Source organism: Brachyistius frenatus, unplaced genomic scaffold (genome assembly GCF_029030835.1).
Source record: "Brachyistius frenatus isolate BFR_SWC_R1_liver_20210118 unplaced genomic scaffold, ASM2903083v1 Contig_34, whole genome shotgun sequence".
Taxonomy (NCBI): domain Eukaryota; kingdom Metazoa; phylum Chordata; class Actinopteri; family Embiotocidae; genus Brachyistius; species Brachyistius frenatus.
In genome coordinates this window covers 2,403,074-2,419,383 of record NW_027210633.1, presented here as the reverse complement: position 1 = coordinate 2,419,383, position 16,310 = coordinate 2,403,074, and the positions used below count along the sequence as shown (strand labels likewise).

Sequence of the window (16,310 nt, the reverse complement as noted above, 5' to 3'; positions counted from 1 at the left end):
GAAAACAGGCTTGAAGCCTTATGCTGAGTCAGTCATGAGGCACTCAATGGGAGGGGTGTCTGCTGCTCTGGCCTGGATGATAAACTCAAATATGCCTGAAGCTTGACAGTAAATGGGGGAGAAGGCGAAGCAAGTGGACACTGAAAGCATGTCGATCTTAAGATACATTTCAGATAAGCACAAGGGTTTTGTGGCATTGCAATATTACAGGTATTTATATCAGAAGCATTGCCTCTAAAAATCAACGCAACACTTAAGGTAAATGCATCCATACTGTTGTGTCCTCAGTGCCACACTTTCATACTCGATCTACTCTCCGCTGTCAGTAAGTCAGAGGGCTCTTTCCACTGACATCATTTATTCTGAGAGGTTTGAAGTCTGTTGATTGTTTTGACACAAAAAAATCCATCACCTTGTTTTCTCCAGAGTTAAGTTTTTATATCTGTTCTGGGTCACACCCCTTGAAGACAACTGAGTGATAATCAAATCATTTCACATAGGCTAAATTAAATACAAAAATATAAGCATGAGAAACAGCTGTTAATGTAATTTATACCTTGCATATGTATTACAGGAGCAAACTGACATCAGCAGTCAGTCTTACACGAGTTGTTTCAAATCCAATTAAACCTAAGAGCATGTGTGTAACTGCCTGTCACCACAGCCTTAAATAAATGTGATAATTTCAATGTGTCTTTTTTTTTTTTTTTTAGCATCGACAGATCAAGATCTCCTGCCACCCAAGCAATACTTCTCTCTGCGAGGCATACCGTGCTTTCATTTTCCAGCATCATGACTCGGGGCACAGTCATCTTCAGCTGATCATACCACGTATTAATCACTGACATGCAGACCATGCAGACTGCTCTCTTCATTGATATATCCATGTCTGACTAAAATGTAAGAGGCAGCAGGAGTCATGATGGAGGAGACGTTTGCGACAGGATTACAGCATCAATAATTAAGATGTGTTCATACTGGTCACATCATCTCCAGCAGCATCCCTGGAAATAGAATTATCCCGTGCAGAATTGCGCGTTAGTCATTTAGAATAAATAACTGGGCCTATTTGGTATGACGGTGCTGTGGTCAGTGAGGGTGCAGAGCTGTGAAATACAAAGACACCGGCCGATCCGTTTGCAGCAGGAGCAGCACTCGACTCCTGCGCCTTTTATAACTTAGGGGCACCGATACTTTTCCACGCACGCACGCGTACGGACGTCATGAGCGTGCATGCTTCCACAGCAGCGCACATTTCTCCTGAATTGCAAATTTGATACCCCACAGAAGAAAGATACGCAGTATGTGTAGCAACTGGGCGCAACACAGTTTCTGAATCCGGTTCCGGCGTGTCGACGACACCGATGCCCGTGCCCACAGACCGATCACAGGGCTTTTACCCGAACAGCACTGAATTGTAGCAGCTGAGACGGATGCGGAGCGAGGGTTTGCCAAACCCAGAGGATTTCTCACGGCTCACGGACTAGAATGCTCTTCTCTGTGTGTCCCCATGAGCGGATGACAACCTACAAACAAACCTATACCGAAAACTTTCAGCTCTCCATTTGATGCGGGGGTGTTATTGAGATTTTTTTTTTTTTTAATTTTTTTTTTTTAAAACCTGGTCCAAGAACAGACATCATGCAGGTGCAAACTGTGGGGATAACGTTACTGAAATGACTTGCTCGGCGCTGATGCGTTTCATTGTGCCATGCCAACCCCGCATTGTCAGATGCCATTTTACTCTGCGTTATTCAAGCGTCTGGAATTCCAACATACTGGGCCTGTTGTGTAATTAGAAGTTCGTGAGGCAGTAGCAAAACAAGCTGGTGCAATGAGAAGCTACGCCGACCAAGGCATTGTGCGGAATTTGTGCTGAAGCTTATGGGTCCTGCGTACTCAAGCTCCCGGCTTCCACTTGGAGAGGTGTGCTGCGGGGCTACGGCGCACCGGCTGTCGGCTTCACATCTGGACCGCTCGTCTGCTGTCATCTGCGGCCTGTTCGGACTGTGCGCTCCCTGAACTCGTATGTGTAAGGGGAACCGGCCGAGCTCGCCTCGGATGGTGTCGCGTTAGGGAGAAAGGGCGAATATTTGTCTGGGACTTGACGTAATAGGCGATCCGCTGGAACACCGTGGTCCAAAGCTGGACTGGCTGACTACACGAGGAAAAACGCGTCTCCGGCGATGGATTTTGCGTAGCGAAGTCACGCATTTTAAAGGCTACGCTAGGGTGACATTGCAGTCTTCTCACCACATCGGTTATTTTGTCGTCCGACAAAAAAATACAAGAGTGAAAGTGGAGTATTGTCCGTCGTACGTATCAACGCAGTGGGATTTCTACGTCTGGTCGGCGTTCCCCCCCACCCTTCCCGCGGTGACGGTTATGGGTCGGAAGCGGTGTGTCGGTGCAGATTGTTCCAAGATGGCGGCCGGGTGCTGCGGGGTGAAGAAGCAGAAACTGTCGGGATCGCCCGGGTCGGGGGGTCCCGGCGGGGTGGGGGCGGGAAGCGGGGTGGCAGGAACCGGACATTGTGGCTCGGAGTTGGGGATTGGCTCCTCGGCGACTGTTGCAGCGGCGGCGGCGGCGGCGGCGAACGTGAGCAGAGCCAACGGCCTGGGGGTACCCGGGGGTAACGTCAGCGGCGGCGGCGGCGGTGGTGGTGGTAGTAGCGGCGGCGGCACTAACGCGCTGTCCCCAGCCCCGGCCGGTTACACTACATCCGGCCTCTCCCCGAATCTCAGCCCCGGACCTGGTTCGGGAAGCGGAGGCAGGAAAATGGTCGTCTCCGCGGAGATGTGCTGCTTCTGTTTTGACGTGCTTTATTGCCATCTGTACGGATACCAGCCTCCGAGAACACCCAGGTTTACAAATGAGCCCTAGTGAGTATCTCTGCCTTTTGTTGTTGTTGTTGTTGTTGTTGTTGTTGTTGTTTTTGCTGCATGTCGAAGCTCACCGGTTTCTATTCTCTCAACTTAAATGTCTCCCGACACATGATGATGGGTGGTTTTGTTTTTTTTAGTTTTGAATTCTTAACACGGCGACAAAAAGCACAAACGGTGAACATCGAAACAACATTTCACATCTTCGTGAATTTAACCACGAAAAAGATTTAAATCGACCAAAGTTGGTGGTTTTTATTTTGGTGTTGTGTTTTTTTTGGGGCCTTGTCGAGGAGGACCGTCTGAAGCCCGCAGCTAAAGTAGCCGGAACCCTGACGTTAGCCCGGATTAGATACGATGGTTACCGAAGCTCCGTTACGCCTCGCCGGGTGAATGTCCCGGGCCACGGTGACGCGTATCGCCGGTAAACACCGGTTCAGCGTCCCGGTCGGTCCGACTCGGTTAACAACCGGGCTAACGTTAGCCGAGGCTACTTTGCTAACTAAGCGCTGAGCTAATACGAGCTAGCCGCTAACACCAAAAAAAAAAGAAAGAAAGAAAAGATAAAAGAGGGAGATAAACATCGTTTATGTTTTCGGTTCAACTACAGTTGGAACAGATAATTTTAACGCCTTAAGATACACAACATCAAAAGTTAATCTTTCAATGAGTCCTGAATCACCAGACAGCTTCTTCTTCTTCTTCTTTAGCAATAAGCTACATTAGCTTTGTCCGAAGCCCTTTAATGAATTGGTGATTAATTAAACGGTAGAAGTATTAAATGTCTGAAGAGAAGCCCTTCGGACTATTATCAAGTTTTACAACAGGTTTTTCTTGGTTTTGTTTCGGGTGTTTTGTGTGTCCTGTCTTAATAAAGGGAACAAGAACAAACCGAGTTCAGCGTCGACCAACAAAGAAAGAAAAACAGGCTCCTGTTAAACACTCAGCGCGACTTAACTCATCTGAAACGAAGCGACACTTTGAGCTTTGACCTTTTACTATTTGAACCGTCCACTCAGCATAACATGGTTGGTTTTTGTTTTTGTTTTTTGTGTGCTATGACCAAACTAACTGTAAGATGAATAAAATGTATATTTCCTGTGTGTAAGTCCGCCCTCCGCCTTATGTGACCGCTGTAATATGAGAGCATGGGACTTTTGCGGGCGTTTTAGGCTGTAAAACGACATGTTTCCATCTGCAACAATAACTGACTGTTCAAGTGTATTGGTCAGATATTGTTTTATATATATATATATATAAAAAAAAAAACTTTTGACAAGAACCACCTCTTTTTTTAATTTTTTTTTTTTTTTTTTAGAAAGAATTAAAATACTCAAAAGAGTGGCTGTACTGTGTTTTTGTTTGCTACTGTTATTTGACCCATCAAAGTAAAAGGCGGTCTTGGACTTCACCATGCAGACTTTAAAACACAGTGCTGTCTACATGTCAGATGCGTATGGCAGGTTGTAAGTGGCTGTATTTGTGTAAAAAAAAAAAAAAAAAAAAGCATTTCCAAGTTGTTTGATGGTATATCTTTTATAGATATGTGTCTTACTCCCTGTATGTCTTAACACAATTCCTCTTTTTCTGCACATTCACACCTAAAATACTTTTGTTTTTGTGCATATCTTATCACAGTCACGCTAACATCTCTCTCTAAAGTCGTATCGCAACGTCACCTCAGTAAACTGCAGGCAAAAAGCTTTGCGAATATAGTAAGAACTGGTTAAAACTGACGCCACCGTCGCTGAACACTGAATTGACGTGTCACGAAAAGAATTGAATTGGATGTTCAAATTTTTTTTTTTTTTTTTTTAATTTTTTAGTGAATTTATTTCAGACACTCTTGATTCCACACCCGGCTGCATCTATAAACACAAATCCTTACCTGATAGTGTTTTTCAAATGTTGGCCCCGTATAGTAGCTTTAAAAGCCTGATTCGTATTTTCGGTGTGGAAAAAAAGAAAATCTTCCACCACCCTTCAATTAGAGTGACTACAGAGGAAAAATTGGGTGTGTCTCTATTGGTGTGTTTATTAAAAATGGCATCCGGGACCCTTACTCCGAAGCCCAGTCCCAGTGTTGACGCTTGGCACTGAAACCTAACAAACATGAATTTAACATTGCCGGGGTAATCAGGATAAGTGCTTCATTACAACAGAGTGTGAGGACTTAACTCCCTCTTCTGGAAGTGGGCATGGATTTTGTCAAAGTAATGACTTGGATTCATATCTGGTGCTGCCAACTTTCTGTATAATGCAATATGTTTTTTATTTTCCACAGCTGAACACATTTACTGATGTGTGCATGCAATATTGAAACTTCCCAACCTCCCTTTGAGCCACAAATCCCATCCAAATTTAGCTTAAGTCTGTCAGTCTTTAAAGGTGATCACGGGGTTTGTGCCAAACCTCCACTGCATGAAATAGAGCTGTAAACCCAACCAAGGACTCGTGAGTAGGAATGTAGCAAGCTAAATGTAAAAACTCCCACAGGTTTGAGAACCCCATACTTGTAGTCTGTGGTGTCCTTGACATGTCCTTCACTCGGGGGCGTTGTCAGATTGAATTATTGAAATGCTCAAAACAACTCCAGCGTCTGTCATAGACTCACTGCTCTGCAACATTGGCCAGTAAACAATGTTGGGTCTCGGATTGGGACTATTTTGTTAAATTTTTAGTGACGGTGGCACACAAATGTCTAAATAAGAACCCGTGCTTCTTGAAAATGGACGGGTGTATTTTTTTTCAGTCAGTGTGGTTCCTTACTTCAAGTATAAAATATTGAGACTGGGTTTTTTTTTCCCCCCATCTTCCTATCTTATGTATTGTAGGTTTATTGCAAAAATGACTTTTAAAGATTTAATGAAAGATTTGAGTGTAAATAGTGTTATTTTGAATAAGTCTGCTTCATTTGACTACAAGCAGTGGACCACACTAGTCAGCAAGGGCTGCCGCAGGTACGTTAAGCATGACTCGGCAGCTAATTTACCTTGCTGACTCTTACTTGGCTGGAAGGGTCGCATAGCTTGATAAGATCGCTGAAATTAATTGGTGAGGCAACACGAACCAAAATCTTCCCAACGTTATTTAGAAAACAAATGATCAATTGTGAGATACTTAGTAGAATATTTAAGCTTAAAATGAGAAAATAATGTGCCAGCAAACACGTTAGCTTTTTTGAAAATGTACTTACCCATTGCACCGCCAAAATAATTAATACCGCCAATATTTATAACCATTTTCAATGTTCTCTCGCTTGAGAACAACACCAGCCTTTTTCCATAGGCTGTAAAGATAGTCCAGGTTATGTAAAATGAAGCCTGCAGTGCATTTAGCATGTAAAGGTTCTCTAAACTTATGGCAGAAATTTCTGTGACTGTTTCACAGTTGGTTCATAGAGGGGATGTGTCGTGGATGTCTCTCTTGAAAAATTTAAACGCGTGAAAGGATTTCCTGCATTAAACAAATATTTTATGTATTCGTTTCCCAGTTAAGTTGGTTATGTAAAAATTGGTATGAGAGTTGAAGTCCCTGTATTGGTACTTGCACTAAAAAAAACATGTCGTAGGGGAAACCCTCAACAAATCTTTTATGCATTGGCTTTTATATTTACATACTTCAATCTACACACCTCCCTTTCGATAAGTAAAGTCAGGATGAGAGAAAAAAAAAATCATTCAGCATTACATTATCAGTAGTACCAAGTTGAGAAAACATTTAATTTTATTTTTAAACGAAGAAATGTGGTAGTTAAAGTCTCCTTTCACAGGTGTCTTAGTTTTGAAGAAGACAAAACTGTGTAAAATAATTAGTGTCTGTCACCAAAGACTTTATTAAGTAATACTGCAATACTGTGAAAGTGTGAAACTAAACTTTGAATGATCGCTACTCAAAATTGGACTCTCACTTATAATCAGAAATAAAAGATCACTTGTACCCTGCAGTGACATGTGAAGACTTAAAATGGTCAAGTGGATCAGGTTTACTTTTATAGTGGGAAAATTGACTCTCAACCCTTTCAAAATCTATTGTTTGCTGTAAAGCTTGACGCACAAACAGTTATGCAGACAGTTTAGACGGCTAGATTGATTCAAATTGAAAGTGTCTTGTTTGTGTTGGACAGATGACTGAATATTGTCCTGCATAGAAAGGGTGTTTGTTGTTATTCACACATTACACCATGGCTATTGTACCCTTTTTTTTTTTTTTTTTTTTTACATAATTGTGCCTACCAACAATGAGCATTGATATTAAATAATGAACATTTCTTATGCAAACCCAAAAGAGATGAGATACCTTCAAACTGTTGTTATCACTTTCAGTGGAATCACAGCAATTCAGTATCTGATTGATTCATTGTCCTTCACACCCTTGTGTATGAATCACATGAGTGATAAATTGCCTTATTTGAAGAGATTCTTTGTGTGATCGGTTTCTTTACCGGCAGCTACTTCACCACAAACGCTGCAAAATCCTTATAATGAAAAAGGGTCGAAAAATGCTGTTTCATACTGGAACACTTGGTTCTGCTGTCATGGGTGGACAAATGGCCCAATGCCGAAAAGACTTCATAGTGAAAAGCATTATGATTTCCATCCAATGTGAATAAGGACTGTGGCACACTAACTGAAAAGAAAGGAATCTATATGTGCTGGTAAATGACGTTCACACACCAGAGAAATGAACATCTGGTGTGCGTGTTACTAAAGACGGTACCTTGTTCTTTTCTGTTTTTCAGCCCGCTGTTTGTCACATGGAAAATAGGCAGAGACAAGCGGTTGAGGGGTTGTATAGGTACATTTTCTGCCATGAATCTGCACTCAGGACTCAGGGAGTACACCCTTACCAGGTAAGCAACTCATCTGTCTGTCCTTTAAAGCTGAAGCGCTGCAGCAAGAGCACGTTGGTGCAGAAACGGCACCGAACTATTAAAAGTGAACGGGGAGCAAATTGGAATAAAGAACATCAAAACGGGCGACTTTGTACAAACAGTAACTTGACCGTAACGGTAAATTGCTGGCAGAACGCATACTTGCTCTGTGCATGGCTGAAAAAGACTTCATGTTCTTTTAGATTGCTTTGTGCCGTCCTCTGTAATGAGGTGTGGAAAATTGCCTCTTTGATCCCTCATTCCGAGGGTCAACACTTTTTTTTTTTTTTTTGGAACAATAATGTCCTGAAGTCACATGAAGGTTTTTAGTTGACACCTGTTATTTAAAAAAAAGAAAAAAATTACAGGGTGTATATGGTATTAATTACAGGGTGACCTTAAAGTCATTTCTCTTTTGAAGGTGTTCAAATACGTACTGTTTATATATTGCATCCTCTATGTGTAATGTGTGATCTGACCTCTTGAGTTGAATGCCAGTCGGTCACTTACTGACTTTGGTGGACAATTGTTTTGTCTGAATTCAAATATATATTAAATGTCATTTAAAGGAACAGTGTGTAGAATTTAGTGGCATCTAGCAGTGAGGTTGCAGATTACAACCCTTGCCTCTCCTCTCCTCTCCCTCCTCTTCAAAAGCGTGTAAAAGAATCTACAGTGGGCCTGAAACTCGAGGCTCTCTGTAGAGTCAGTGTCTGGTTTTTCTCTTCTGGGCCACATGGTGGTCTTGTCTCACAAAAACCGGAGGGCACAAGTAGGCCCATCTGTAAAGAGGACTGAAACTAAAACAAAATGTTGATACAGTACGGTGCAGGAAAAAAGTTTTTATTTATTTCTTCTGCTTTCGTGTTTTAATAAGAAATATACTTTAGTTTTCCAGTCATTTTGAGAATAGTGAAATATCTCAGTGAGATATTTGTATGGCTGTTAAAGACAGCACAGACCGCTGTCCAGATAAAACAACAATAAAAAAAAAACAACCTGCAGGAGTCTGAATGCATACAGAACAAGCTCTCCAAGATGCTTTGGTTTTTTTAGGCAATGGGTGGTCACAAAAATTATAGATTTGATTTAGGATTTCTGCACTTTTGTATGACGTCAATTGATAAATAAAATATATAAATAAAAAATATTGTTTTTGCGATGTGCCTGATCCGTCTGCACGGTGCGGTTTCGGACGCGAGTCTCTGTGAACTGCACGTTACATTGATTAAAAAAAACAATCCATCTGAGAAAAGAGGGGAGTCTCTCTGTGGAATGTCCTCGCCAGCAGTTCTTGACGTCAAGGCAGCCGCCGCCGCAGCTGACTTGTCAAATACATGTAAACACACACGGGTCGTCGTGTGGCATCGTGTACACACACTTCACAAACCGTACTGAGCTGCAGTTCATGCTACAACCCCTCTGGCCTCCACACGGTTTGTCTCTGGGTCATGTACAGTGGAGGAAAGGCCTCGTTGATCCTTCATCTCGTGTTCTGAATGGACATTTTCCTACAAAGAGAAGGAAAAGGGTGACTGGGGCGTGGTGCATTTTCTGCCACCACCGGGAGTCCCGCACAAACCATCAGACCTCGACTGTGATAACTGCTTTGTGACTCACTTCATGTAATGCTGTTTTCGTGTCTGCGCTTTTGTCTGCAGTGCCCTTAAAGACAGCCGCTTCCCCCCTATGACAAGGGATGAGCTGCCTCGCCTCTTCTGCTCAGTGTCTCTTCTCACCAACTTTGAAGACGTCGGTGATTACCTTGACTGGGAGGTGAGACGTGCACTCAGAATAATAGCTTTTATGGTGCTTTACAGCCTCGCTGCTCATTCAGAGCGGCCTCACTCTTCCTGCCGTTAATGCACACCAGTAAGTCCACATTTCTGACATTTCTCTGGTTGTGTTACTTCAAGGCATAGCAGGCCATTTTGAAGCAGTAGCAAAAAGTCTTAATTTTTAAGTTTTTGAAGGTAAAATAGCTTTTCCTCTAGAACATGACATCTAACATGTTAACATGTCTTGTCACCTGATTAATGCTCACGATATGATGTAAATATAATGGAGGTCCAACCGTGCAGTTTACACTGCATTTGGTTGTACAACGCATCATTTTACATCTTATCCTATAGTACAGTTTCAAAAGAATAACTTGCTCTTTTTACAAATTAGACTTTTCTTGGTTAAAGCGATTTAAAGGTTGAAGCTGTCTTTTGTTTGTTACGCTTCTCTTGAATTGCAGGTGGGTGTTCACGGTATTAGGATAGAGTTTTTCAATGAAAAAGGATCAAAACGAACCGCCACCTACCTACCAGAGGTTGCAAAGGAGCAAGGTGGGATCATTTTGTGCCCTTAACAATCCAGCCGTATCTGCTTTTCATAAAGGCAGTGAGTATTGAACAGCGCGTTGATATTGAGTTGTTCTAACAGGTTTCACTGCTTCTTTTGTGTCCAGGTTGGGACCACATTCAAACCATAGATTCCTTACTACGAAAGGGAGGTTACAAAGCCCCCATCACAAATGACTTCAGGAAGACCATTAAGTTAACCAGGTAAAATTACATTCATTCGATTGAATTACCCATGTTGATGCAATAAAATGTCAATGCTGCACTGCCACACACTTTCATTTAGATCCTTTTACCCGAGCGGAGGAAGGTCAAACAGAAGGGGTAGAGTGGAGTGTACGATCAGATGTCATCATTTGTAAAACGTCTAAAACGGTCCTGATCTCCCTCCAGCTCTTCTGACGAGTATATTTGTCACCGTCATATCGTAAGGAAGGAAGCGAGATTTGCAGACTTGTACTATGTCCTGATTGTCCATCATATACACAGTACATAGTGGACAAGTAGCCAATACGAGTGGATTTTGTTTACTACATAGTACACAATGATTTGGACAAATAGAGAATATGAACGCAAAGGACGTTGAACTTGTCCGGCGAACTTTCCGAAGGACTGCCCCTCCTGTTCATGTGCCTTTTGCATCCTGTGGACACTCCGCATTTATTTCTTAGGGTGTGCGCACCAGCGCTCCAAAATAGATGCAGGATGCGAGAGCCATGAATACTTAACAAACAAGTAAAGCTCCGGCCTAAATCTCCAAATTGAACCATTGGCACTCGCGTTGCATTGTGGGTAATGTCGGAACCAAGGAAGACAAATGAGCGGAGTTTAGAAGACGCGTCCGATTGCGTTGCATCTTTTTACCGACACGTCTCGTCTCGTCCGTAGGTACCGTAGCGAGAAGATGACGATGGGTTATGCAGAGTACATCGCCCACCGCCAGCACCATCACTACCAGAATGGCATCGGGCACCCTCTACCACCCTACAACCATTATTCCTGACAGCGAGCCGCATGACCAATCATTGGACCTCTCCGCGGACCTTTTCCCAGGGGAGCCTGCCCCCTCCTGGTCTAGCTATTTCTACTACTGTACCATTTTATGATGATAGTTTCCGTTGCCGTGCTGGTCGTCTCCCAGACGTTGACATGGCAACGGGTGGCAACGAAGCATCATTTGATTATGGCAAGAAATCCACGTTTCTTTTTCTTTGCCTGTGGTTAATTTTTTGCAGCATATGTATACCTATATCTATAACCCCCTTCATTCATATTTTTGAAAGCTAAACCAATATTAGATTTTATTCATCTTGCAGCTTTTCAAACCTAATCAGGCGTTTGATTCTGTGGATGGAAGGAAGTCTCTTTCGGTGGATTAGTCCCGCGCTTATATCATTTAGGCTTTGCTACAGTTTTGCATTTACAAAAAAAAAAAAAATTCTTTACTTTTTCCTTATTTTCTTTATCTTCCTATCCAGACATGTACTACCAGTAGCAAGGCAACTGCAGTTCTCAAAGGCTGTGTCGTCTACTCTGATTCCTCTCAAAAAAAAGAAAAAAATATTTGACTGTTGAGGTTGTATTCGCCTTGTAAACTCTTGTAGTGTTGTAGTTGGAACTATGTATTGGGATATGTATACTCCAAAGTATAGATAGTAGGATTGTGACGCCCTTTGACCGGCCTTTGCTGGTGGTGTTTATTGATTGAGCTCACAATCGTGTGTGTGTGTGTTTCCGTGTGTGGATTTGGACATTGTTCTGCCACAAAGATGAAAAACCAGTAGAGTTAATTTAGCAATTGGAATTTACCTAAAGAATCTCTTACAGAGAAGTTTGGAAACCTTCCCCTCTGAATATTTGTAGTGTTTTGTGATGGAACCTGTAAACCTTGAACTGCATTTGTTTGGCTAGAAGCGTACAGGTATGTTCCCTCTTTATTTTGTTTTTAAACTTTATTTTTTTTTAATTCAAGGTAATCACGGAGGAAGCCATTTTGTCCGAGGATAATCATAAGGTGATTTGTTAATTATGTAAAATGGACTACGAGTGGGTCTGAGCTCGCCTCATTGGAGAGGGGGAGCAGGTGTAACTACAGGTCCCTTGGAAAAGAAAAAGTTGGTGCATGAAAGATGCTTTCATTTAGATTTCGAGGAGCAGTGTGTAGGATTTAGTGGCTTCTGGTGGTGAAGTTACAGATCGCAACCAACTGAACAGTCTTCCACTTCCAAGAGTGCAAGAGAGTCCGATGGCTGTGAAATTCACAAAGAAAATGTGAAAGGTCGTCCCTGGAACCATTGTTTGGTTTGTCCCTTCTGGTGGTTGTACACTAAAGAAAACATAACGATTCACAGTTTCAGGTGGTGGTACACTAATGAAAACATAAATATGAATGATCTGTTTTAGCCAGTAGAGCCCGCCACTAAATCCTACACACGGGTCCTTTAAAGTTGGTTTCTGAGTTTACTGGCAGGGAGTCACTTGACAGGGACATGCTATAACTACTTAAAGCCATATTCCCTTTTTACTTCACACTTTGTAAGAGTCGTCTGCTGTTTGGTTTGAAGTGTTTGCAGTGTAACCTCTGCACAGCGGCTCTTCAGCCTCTGAGCGCAAACGAGCGCTCGCCGGCCTCCTGCCAGGCTGCGTCGCCGAACACTCGTCAAACCCGGCGGTTCCAGTGGTCCGTGTCGTCGTGGAAACATTGTCTTGCCTTTTCAGATTATATCTAACCATTGTCACTCGTCCACAAAGTATGATGTATTCAAATTGTCGTTGTTCTGAATGAAGACGCACCACTTGACGCACAAAGGAAGCGATCTAGTTCCCATGTTTGTGTCATTTAGAAGTGCATGTCATTGTGCTGTTTAGAATCTCGGGCTGTACCGCAGCCAGTTGATTTAGTTGTCGAAACCGCACTTAACTCACCGTTCTCCTCTTATACTCTGCTCTCCAGCGAGGTCCCGTCGACGTGTGCGTGTCCACGGCACAGGGAAAGTTTGGATCTGTGGTCTGTTTTGTCAGCTGTTCGGCGGTAGGTTGCAGCGAACACAGTTGAATTAGTCGGAGCAGAATCTCTGCGTGGGGCCGGGCGGCTCGCAGTCGAGGTCTTTTTAAAAAAGGAAAGAAAAAAAAAAAAGTACGGACCTAAGAAGCCATTTCCCATCCAAATATTACTTGTCGTGAGTCACATCCACACACACACTAGGCTAGTCGGATTTCCTTTGCAGAATGTTCGAACTGTTGAGGATCACCATGCGATCCGCTTGTTTTTAGTTTGTAAACTGGAATTTTTGAGAGGTTCCTGTTACTTGACCAACATCTTTGTAACAGCCTTTACTAACTGACAGGTTCATGTTTTTCTTTATGCAAAATGTCAAGGGCTTTTGGCACTCCATCCACAGTAACCCGAAATGACCCAGATTTCAGTTGTGTTGCCTTAAATGAATGATTTAATAAATAATGGACCAGTAGATGATGCTCTTGAGTGCTCCTCCGTGTCATGGTTGCCGCTCTTTCCTCCGCCTTCACGCCACAGTGTAGGAAAGAGCCTCAGATGACGGTATCCCTCATTCTGAAGGCTGCTGTTGATGCTTTCTTAGACAGACGGTGGGGTGGGGTGGGGTGGGGGGGGAGGAGGGGGGGAGGGAGTGCAGGGAGCGAGAGCCTGTATGCCTGCAGTCTCCTGTTTGCGCACATCTCACCCAGCCCTGCATACACTTCATAAACAACGACGTCGAGCACTGTGGCGTGGCTGCCGGTAAAACCATGGGACGATGCTTCAAGGCCTCCAGAAAAATGTATCTTTATCTAAAAGAAATAACACTACGTGAAGAGGAGGAGCAGTCAGGCGTTCCTTTCCCGGTCCATTTTAATACAGCACAACCTGAATATTTCTGCTGCAAAACCAAATTGACCATGCTCTTTTACATATGTCTTTGTATACACATGCAATTCTGTTGCATGTATGTATGAGTATGAGACCTATGGTTTTATCCACGATATGCTTGATCTATGGCTTAGACACTCTTATGAACCATTAAGAGATTTAAAAAGACAAATATGGTGCTATCGGACCTCATATTGGGGTGGTCACATCTTCGTGACTGGTCATGCGGACTCATTGATCATATCATACTTAAAGATGCTACATGTAAGATTTTCTCTCGGCTACGTTGCTGTGAAACCCGTCGTGACGGCACATTGTGAATAACTGAAGGATGACTTTCACCGATTCAAAAGTCAAAGCCCCCCCGAGAAGCTCTGCTTTCGTCATGTGGGTGATTTCATTTTTTTTTTTTTTGGGGGGGGGGGAACGGGAGATCAATTCCCTATGGGAACAACAGATGGATATTCTTAGTCCTTGGATGGAGAAGTAGTCCCATCAGCAACACGTCACGTGGGGCTATGGAATGTACTGCTAATGGTCGTTATTACCATTTACAAGCAAGGTACCAAGAGAAAATCCTACATGTGTAACCTTTACTATCCTTGATATATGCAGATCTGTTCAACAGGTGTTTTTTTTTTTTTTTTTTTTTTTTTTCTACCAGTGCAAGTCAACACCCCTGCAGGTTTGAAAGGACAAGAAGTCACACGTTAACCCCCCCCACCCCACCCCTCCAAACACCCCCCCCCCCCCCACCCCTCGATTACTCCCGACACTGTGGCCCGACCTCACGGCCTACGTTTGTGACGGTGTGATTCGTGTCGTTCGGTAGACGGTGGCAGTCGCAGTGGTCGTTGCCTCTCCTGAAGGACCGGGTGTCGTTTAACAGAGCACATCCGTAGTTCCCTTCTCGCTGCTGAATCGTTTGACCTCCTCTGAAAGGGCAAGGCTTGACTCGCGAAAAGGTCCCGTTTGTTTTCTTAAAAACTCTGTGGAAGGTAAGCATCTCCTGTAACAGGACGAAGAGTTCATGTTTTACGTAGATCGCGCAGACCGTAGTCCTGCACGTGTACTGATTTAACTGTTTCAAAGCATCGATACCTCATGGGATATTATGGAACGACATTGTGCAGTTTGTTGTAGCAGATTGTGTTTTGGTTCCATACCAGGGTTAAGAGTTCAGCCTCAGCATTCCTCGTGCGGTCACTCATGTTTCGTGGAATGCTCAAGCTCGTGTTACCTTCGTATGTATGACCGAACCAAAGATGCCAGCGGCCATGCCCAAATGCTGCTCTTCAGGCCTGACTTCCTGTCCTTCCAAAAAACACCCCTGCATTTGACAAAATGTTCTTTGTCCTTTTTTTTTTTTTTTTTTTTTTTGTGTGTGCGATTTCTCAACTGTCTTGACTGATTTAAGCAACCCGATTTATTTTCAATGAATTTTCATTGATTCTATCTCTGAAGCTGTACTCGGCATCACGGATGGCTAAAAAAAAATGGTTGCAAATTGTTGTTACTTGTTTTGTTTATTATTATTATTATTATTATTATTATTAGTATTATGATTATTGCTATAATTTTCAAAAATGAAAAATCCCATGGTGTGCCTCCTAGCTTTATGGGTTTCTAAATGTTTTTTTTCCCTAAAGACCAGCAGTTATACTTTGTATAAAAAGATGGATTTTTCCTTATTTTTTATGCCATTAAAGATGAAAAAGCCTGTTTTCTTTACTCTGGACCCAGTAGCTGCACTGGTATACAATCGCACTGATAGATGAATTTAAACAAAAAAAAAAAAAGAATAAGTGAATCAATAATAATAATGATGATAATGACAAATGAAATAACTACAATAAACTTGTGTTTGAATCTTTTTATTATAAAAATTATATAAAAAGACAAAAAAAAAGAAAATGACTGTTTTTGTACATCAAAATAAATTCTTTTCAACGAATATTTTGGATCTAGTTTCAGAATTATTTTAGTGGTTTTCTATGTTCTGAATTTTAGAGACACTGACTTATAAGACGTGTCACTGTAGAAAATGACTTTTTTCTGTTGCAGTGGCCTGACGGGCTGGGAGGGTTGCCTGGTGTAACTCCTCATACCAATTTTTTATTTCTTTTCCTTTCCATTTTTGGATCTTTTTTTTTTTTTTTTTTTTTTCTTTTTCTTTTTCCCCCCCTCCCCCCCAACCCCTTCCCCTGCTTTAGTAACTTTAAAAATGTTGATGGACTAATATGAACTGGGAACTTTAAATCCATCCCCTGTAGAGCTTAGACCCTTCCTTCTTTCCCATTGAATTGCTGTTAGTGTGACGA

The 16,310-nt window shown here is 42.5% G+C and overlaps 1 protein-coding gene across 2 annotated transcripts; it reads left to right on the top strand.

The window, feature by feature from the left end:
- Window positions 1-1,183: 1,183 nt before the first annotated feature.
- On the top strand, window positions 1,184-14,727 carry ammecr1 (AMMECR nuclear protein 1). Of its 2 annotated transcripts, none has more exons than XM_069700605.1 (6): window positions 1,184-2,882; window positions 7,624-7,734; window positions 9,417-9,531; window positions 9,998-10,088; window positions 10,235-10,307; window positions 10,992-14,727. In XM_069700605.1, the coding sequence occupies exons 1-6, from the start codon at window positions 2,386-2,388 to the stop codon at window positions 11,104-11,106; spliced, it is 1,002 nt and encodes a 333-aa protein (XP_069556706.1). In that variant the 5' UTR covers window positions 1,184-2,385; the 3' UTR covers window positions 11,107-14,727. The 2 variants fall into 2 exon arrangements, with proteins under 2 accessions (XP_069556706.1, XP_069556705.1); XM_069700604.1 differs by having other exon boundaries at window positions 1,185-2,882; window positions 10,211-10,307.
- Window positions 14,728-16,310: the final 1,583 nt, after the last annotated feature.

Excerpts from the sequence above, each read along its gene's own strand:
- ammecr1 (XM_069700604.1), top strand. The coding sequence starts at position 2,386 with ATGGGTCGGAAGCGGTGTGTCGGTGCAGATTGTTCCAAGATGGCGGCC. Across the intron at positions 10,089-10,210 it reads AGAGGTTGCAAAGGAGCAAG|GTTGGGACCACATTCAAACC; the intron begins GTGGGATCATTT and ends TTTTGTGTCCAG. Across the intron at positions 10,308-10,991 it reads AAGACCATTAAGTTAACCAG|GTACCGTAGCGAGAAGATGA; the intron begins GTAAAATTACAT and ends TCTCGTCCGTAG.